Source organism: Thecamonas trahens, assembly GCF_000142905.1.
Source record: "Thecamonas trahens ATCC 50062 unplaced genomic scaffold supercont1.27, whole genome shotgun sequence".
NCBI classification, from domain to species: domain Eukaryota; order Apusomonadida; family Apusomonadidae; genus Thecamonas; species Thecamonas trahens.
This window is the reverse complement of record NW_013657653.1, coordinates 47,351-54,156: the sequence shown is the minus strand read 5'-3', so window position 1 is coordinate 54,156 and position 6,806 is coordinate 47,351. Positions and strand designations below refer to the sequence as shown.

The window sequence follows — 6,806 nt, the reverse complement described above, 5'->3', positions numbered from 1 at the left end:
CGTCGTGTGTGTGTGTGTGTGTGTGTGTGTGTGTGTGTGTGTGTGTGTGTGTGTGTGGTGATCAGTGGCTCTTGTCGCAGTCCGTACCGTTCTCACGGATGTCAATGGCGACCGTGGTGAACGAGGCAGCGTTGAAGGCCTCCACAACGGCAGCACCGAGCTGGCCAGCACCGCCAAAGACGACAACAAGGTTACGAGCAGACATAGTTCAAGTAGAAAAGAGGTAAGAGGGGTGGTCGTCCTCTTCGACCTCTCCGCTCTCGTGCGCTTCCGAGCTCAAGCTCGAGCTCAGTTGCTCGAGCCGGTCGTCAGCTCAATTCGGTCCCCGCCGCTTCCTCGGTCGCCTTGCCTGGCCACTGCGTTGTTTCGGTGGTGATCAGATGCCTCGCGGACCAGTGACTCGGCGAGGACAGGTTGTTGTTCGGTACAGTTTGCTTGGGCATCACGTACTGCGGCGTGCTGATGGCGAGATGTCGTGGTAGGTCGGGCGATGGTGGTCGGTAGTTGGTGCGGCGATTACAGGCGAGACCAGATAAACGATGGCGTGAGTGGGGCGAGAAACGAGGTGACGGCAGCGCCAATGCCGCCACGGTGCTGACGGGTGGCCTGGGCGGTGGCGGCGGCCTCGAGACGGCTGGCATGGTCCCAGTAGACCGCGAGGGCCTGGTGAAAGTCAGCGGCGGTGCGCGATGGCGGCGACCACGAGCTGTGCGAGGCCCAGAGGGCAGAGACGGCATGGCGCCAGGCCTTGAGGCTGAGGAGGTCGCGGAGGGCAGCGACGACGGTCTGCGCACGGCGATGAGCGATGCCGGCAGCGTGCGGGGTGGCGACGGCCTCAATGGCAGCGCGCGGCCGCGGCTGGAGCCGAGCTGCGTCGACGTCGGCCGGCTGGGGTGGAGCCTCGACCATGCACTTGAGGAGCCAAGCGACGGCACGCTCGTAGACAAGCGGCTCGTTGTAGACCGCTGAGTGTGCGCCGAGCGATCGGGTGGGCAAGTACGGATTGATGGCAGCGAGCGCGTCGAGAACGAGCCTGAGGCGCGGCGAAGCCGAGTCGCGCAAGGCGTTGGCGGCAGCGACAAGGAGCTCGGCAAGGGCCAGCGGCCAGGCAAGCGGGAGATGGCTGGCAAAGAGGACGCGCCAGAGCCGCGGCGAGGAAAAGTGCGGCATCAGCGCCGCATCGGCCGCCACCAGCGAGTCGCCCGCAGACGCCACACACACTGCCACGGTGCCTGCAGCGAGTACTCGCCCAGCCGCCTCCTCGTAGGCCAGGTACGGCGCCGAGTCGAGGACGGCCATGTCGAAGAGCTCCGAGGTTGGCGCGTCAAGCCGGGAGACCTCGCGGATGAGCCGCGGGCCAAGGGTAGCCAGCGAAGTCCCCGCGTGCAAGCCGGCGAGAGTCACCAGACCCACGTGCTGGCTCTGTGGCCGGAGCAGGCCTGCCTGGAGCAGCGCGTCGAGGAGGAGAACGGCGACGGGCGCGCCCTGCGAGTGTGAGACGATGACGACGGCAGACGCCCGCCGGAGCTCGTCGTCGTACTCGGCCCAGAGCAGCGCCTTGGCCATCTCCACCCGCGCTGCAATCGTTCCATGTCCATCAAGCGCTACAGTGGTGACGGTAGGCGGCGGATCGGCTGCCGGATGGCGGACTAGGGCGTCGGCAAATGCCTCGACCAGCGGAGCAGACGGCTGGGTCCGGGTGCCCGGGAGGAGCCACGCGAGCCGGTTGCCCGCCAGAGCCCATCCATGGAGGCCCAGAACAAGAACATGGCCCAGACTGGCAGGGTCACGCCGTCGGCTTTCACTCGTCAAGCCAATAGCACTCCCGATCGCATGCACCGCGTTGCGGGCGATGAGCCGCCAACTCGGCGCTGCCGACGCCATCTCCAGCTCGCCGGCCTCGGTCCCGTCCCACACCCGGCCCCCACCACCGCCATGTCGGCTGAGCTCGGATATGTCAACCATGGCGCCAAGTACTCAAACACGAGACAGTCTCGCCGCGGGATGATTGAGGATGAGCGAGTGACAAGTGTGTGCAGCTACGATGGCTACCTCAGTCTCTGCCGCGGTGAGCGCCGGCGATGGACTGCAACCGAGCGACGCCGTGACGGGCAGTGCCTGAATTGGTTGTATTTCACCAGTCTTGTCACAGCCAGGATCTGTACAACTTGTGGGGCTTGTGGGCTGTGTTGTGGCGTGGGTGATGGGGAGAGATCGCGGTGGTGGTTCCCCACGGTGCGCCACGGTGGCGTGCATTGGCCACGTGCATGTCCGCACCCACCCGGCAACACCGTGCTCTGGCTAGAGCAAATTGTTCGCTGGCCATGTGCTACCACAAGGTCAACGTTAGCCCACGCCCTGCCATGATTCGCGTGGCTTTTATCTGCGACATCATCGACGCCCTCGCCGCCGGCGCCGACGCCGTCAGCTCCACGCCGTCGCGCAAGCGGAAGCGTCCCTCTGCAGCGGCTGCTCGTCATCACCACTCTCCCCAACAAGCCGCTCTGCGATGCGACTGCCTCGCCTGCCGGAAGCTTCATAGCAAGCGATCGCGGCCGCGGACCTTTTGCGCCGCGTGCGGCGTCCATCTCTGCATCGCCGACTGTGTTCTGTTGTAGCAGCCACTATCACATTGTACTGCTCTCTTACAACAATCCATGGACGTTGCGACGTCTGTGGAGCGTCTCGGAGCGCGGCTTGCGCGATGGTCAAATATGTCCATTCTGTAATGGAACTGGTTAAATGCCACACACCACTTTCGGAGCCTTGACGGCTTTTGGTGGCGGCCCACGCTTAAAAGCCACGGCACCCCTTGTCTCTACGGTACGCAAGCCAACAGTTCTACCTGTCAGTACTACACCTACCTAATCTCTTCTGTTATCTCCATTACCCATGCTGGTTGCTTGGTCCCTGACCCTTTGCTAATCTCCCGTTACCATGCCCTGCCCTTCCTCCCTGAAGCTACCGAGTGCCTGCGGCTCTCTGCAACGAGCCAAGCTTTGGTTGCCGGATTCGGATGTGGCAATGTCTGAAAGGAATTGTCAAAAAAATATATGCCCCAGCAGTCTGCCACACTATCTGTCACCTCGTGTGCACATTCCTATCTGGCAGCCAGCTCTATGATAGTTAGCAGGCGCCATTCGATGTAGCACTGCAACTCCATGCTTGTCCACTTTTTTATTAGCTCCCCTCATCACAAACTGCGTACCATATGCAGAGCGAGGAGAAAGAGTATGACCGTGATTTGTGTGCAAAAAATTGGTGTGTCTGGATCCATTTCGGTTTGTTCCTGCCACCTGGTCACTCGACCAATTTTTCGGGATATTGGGACCATTGGGACTACTCACAAACGATCACATTCAGACCTCCACTCACTCAACCCCTTCCCCCTTCCCACCACCACCGCCACCACCCTCTCTCCAGTCGCAGGAGAAGAGAGACGTAAGACAACAAGACGGAGAACGAGTTCCGTGAGGTTTCCTTTCCAACGAAGGAGTAGAGGCAAGCAAGGTACCGCACAGGGCACCGAGGCAAAAAGCATGGCTCAAGCAGCAGCGCAAGCTGTGCTCGGACTCGAGTCTGTGTCGACTCGGCGCGGGTCGATGGACCCAACCGAGTTTGCGATGGACTACAAGTTTCTCAAGACGCTCGGTGAGGGCTCGTTTGGCAAGGTCAAGCTCGCGGTCAACATTCACACGTCGGAGAAGGTTGCGGTCAAGATTCTGGAGAAGAAGCGGCTGCGCAAGGTGGAGGACATGAAGCGGGCACAGCGCGAGATCAAGGTGCTGACACTTGTGCGGCACCCGCACATTGCGCAGATGTACGAGGTGGTCAACACGGACAAGCACATCTACCTGGTGCTGGAGCACGCGCCCGGTGGCGAGCTCTTTGACTACATTGTGGCGCACAAGCGGGTGCGCGAGAAGGAGGCGCGGCTGTTTTTCCGGCAGATCATCTCTGCGGTGAACTACTGCCACACCAACTTTTTCATCCATCGCGACCTCAAGCCAGAGAACCTGCTGCTGGACAAGGATCTGAAGATCAAGATCATCGACTTTGGGTTCTCGAACACGTTCCGGGAGGACGAGCTGATGAAGACGTTCTGCGGCTCGCCGGCGTACGCTGCGCCCGAGATGGTGATGGGCGAGCACTACCGCGGGCCCAAGGTGGACATCTGGTCGCTGGGCGTCATCCTGTTTGCGCTCGTCTGCGGCTTCCTTCCTTTTGATGATGCCAATGTCAACAAGCTGTACTCGAAGATTGTCAAGGGCAAGTACAAGTGCCCGTTCTTCCTCTCGGACTCTGTCAAGGACCTTATTTCTCGGATGCTTGTGACGTCGCCGGACGGGCGTGCAGACATGGACGAGATCATGAACCATCCGTGGGTGACCGAGGGCTTTGGTGGCCCACCCGACACACACCTCTCTGCGCGCGATCCTGTGACCGAGATTGACACGAGTGTGGTGGAGGAGCTCGAGGCCATGGGCTTTTCTGCGGAGCACGTCAAGGCTCAGGTGCTCAACAACGAGGCGTGCCTGGCGACGGCGGCGTACCACCTGGTGGTGGAGAAGCGGAGCCACGATGTGCGGCGGGCCGAGTCGCTGCGGGCACAGCTCTCGGCGAACGCGCACTCGCTGCGCGGCTCGCGGCGGCGCGGCTCGGACGCCAAGCGGCTCTCGCTGCAGCCGATTTCCGAGTCTGGCGACTCGTCGGCGGCGACGTCGCCGCGCCCGGGCAGCGACCGAGCCATGGCTCCGGCGGTGCCGACGCCGCAGCCTGTGCCGCGTAAGCGGCGGCGGCACTCGATTGCAGTGGGGACACAGGCGTCGCACGCCGAGGCGGCGCGGCGGGCGACGGTGCTCGCTGCGCGCACCAGTGTCAATGCGCCCGACTCGCCGGCGGCGTCGCCGAGGTCGTCCGACTCGTCGCGGTCGCGATCGCGGTCGTCGGGCAGGTCCAAGTCCAAGTCCAAGTCCAAGTCCAAATCCAAGTCCAAGGCCAAGCACAAGCTCAAGCTTGCGGCGCTCGACGGCGCCGGCTCGGGCTCGTCAGCGGCGTCGGGTGCGTCGCCGCGGCCGTCGCTCCACGTGCCCGAGCTCGACGGGTCGGTCAACGCCAACGGCGACCTCGAGCTCGCCGACGCGGCAGCCGACGCGGCGATGGCGGCGGCGGCAGCACGGGCGGCGGCAGCACGGTCGCGCAGCGGGCGCCGGTTCTCGCTCGACGCTGCGCTGTCGTCGATGTCGGGCAAGCCGAAGAAGAAGGAGAACGTGGCCGGTCTCCGTGTGGTCAAGGGCCCGTTCTCGGTCGCCACTACAAGCTCCAAGTCGCCCGAGGAGATGGTCATCGAGCTCGTCCGCGTCCTCGAGTCGACTGACACCTCATATACCCGCGACAACTACATCTTTACCTGTGAGTCGTCGGCCAACGGCAACACGGTCCGGTTTGAGATCGAGATCTGCAAGCTGGAGCGGCTCGCCCTCAACGGCCTCCGTCTCAAGCGGCTGGTCGGTGACTCGTGGGTCTACAAGCGGGTCGTCCTCTCGCTCCTCTCGCTCCTCTCATCCAAGGCCGATGGCTCGGGTCTGTAGCACCCGTGCACTACTTTGCTTCCACTCTATTATGCTGGCCGCTAATGCTACTGCTGCTGCCGCTGCCGATGACTTGTGTCGACGACAAGGATGGCCCAACCGTGGTAGCCGCGGTAGCCGTAAACCGTGTTGAGCTCACAAGCCAGCCACTGACTGAGGGAGTGAACGAGCTGGTTTACTTTGCCCTTACGCCGACGCCGGAGCCTCGAGCTTATCGATGAGGTAAGCAACGATAAAGTCGTTGTCCGAGAGCCCGTTGGTAGTGTGGGTCCACATCTCGATGGTGACGTTGTGGTAGCCAACCAGATGAAGGTCCGGATGATGGCCCTGCTCCTCGGCGATGACAGCCACGCGCTGGAAAAACTCAAGTCCCTACCCCCCCCCCCCCCCCCCCCCAAGTACCATTATCACGCAGTACCTTGTAAGTCCCCCACAGTGCCGTCTTCGTCGCAACCGATAAAAAAAACCATGCCCCCCCCCCCCCCCCTCCCCCCTCCACCGTTCCCCGCTGGCCACCGCCACCTGGCCGACACCCGGCGACCGCGACGGGCGGGCGCGACCAGCAGCTTTGCGGCGGGGCTGTAGAGAGCATGGTAGACAAAGGAAGACAACCAATGCAAAAAGTAGAGATACAAGAGCATGTACTACCACCATGTGCATGTAGTGGACCGAATACAACTATATGTCGGGCATGCGTACAGTCATAAAGTCCTTGACCTTCCACTCGCGGCGGATCCGGTTCGAGCCATCGACGTCGACAACCTTCCAGCCATCATCCAGCTGGCCAAGCATGGCCTCAATCTGCTCGGCAGTCAGTCCTGGCGCTGCGCCAAACTCGTAGCACTTGCGTCCCTCGAGGCTCTCCACAGACATTGGTTGATGCGGCGATGAGTGTGTGGCTCGACGAGGTGTTGTCAGACGCAGCCGTGATGACCATGATGACCACGATGACCATGATGACCATGGTCTTGATGACTGTGATGTGATTGATCGGGCAATGGCGGCAGAAGGTAGTGTGGCGAGTGTGCGGAACATGGTGTGAGAGAGATACGTGTGCGGGTAGGCGGCTGGTCGAGATCAGGTCGAGATGGGGGGAGGAGGGATGGAGAGGTGGGGGAGCAATCACCAGAACCATGTAACTGGGCTTTGCTCAACCCGCGAGACGGCGCCATCTGCACAACCCGCGAGACGATGCCATCAATCTGCGAATGCGGT

At 62.1% G+C, this 6,806-nt stretch overlaps 3 protein-coding genes across 3 annotated transcripts in view; 1 reads left to right on the top strand and 2 right to left on the bottom strand.

Moving 5' to 3' along the window:
* The window catches only part of AMSG_05737 (dihydropteridine reductase), a 1,476-nt gene extending 1,121 nt beyond the window's left edge, over positions 1–355 (bottom strand). The window contains exon 1 of the mRNA XM_013901696.1: positions 88–355. Coding sequence (XP_013757150.1) covers positions 88–205 — 118 coding nt within the window. The 5' untranslated portion in view covers positions 206–355. The remainder of the gene's footprint in view (positions 1–87) is intronic.
* A 2,008-nt stretch (positions 356–2,363) lies between these two features.
* Positions 2,364–5,591, top strand: AMSG_11906 (uncharacterized protein; the record flags this gene model as incomplete). The annotated part of the gene is made up of 2 exons (XM_013901845.1): positions 2,364–2,475; positions 3,502–5,591. 2 exons carry the CDS (start codon positions 2,364–2,366, stop codon positions 5,589–5,591), a joined length of 2,202 nt encoding a protein of 733 aa, XP_013757299.1.
* A 155-nt stretch (positions 5,592–5,746) lies between these two features.
* Positions 5,747–6,544, bottom strand: AMSG_05733 (pterin-4-alpha-carbinolamine dehydratase). The gene is made up of 2 exons (XM_013901695.1): positions 6,291–6,544; positions 5,747–5,963 (listed from the first exon to the last, which is right to left on the bottom strand). The coding sequence occupies exons 1-2, from the start codon at positions 6,462–6,464 to the stop codon at positions 5,778–5,780; spliced, it is 360 nt and encodes a 119-aa protein (XP_013757149.1). The 5' UTR covers positions 6,465–6,544; the 3' UTR covers positions 5,747–5,777.
* Between the last annotated feature and the right edge of the window lie 262 nt (positions 6,545–6,806).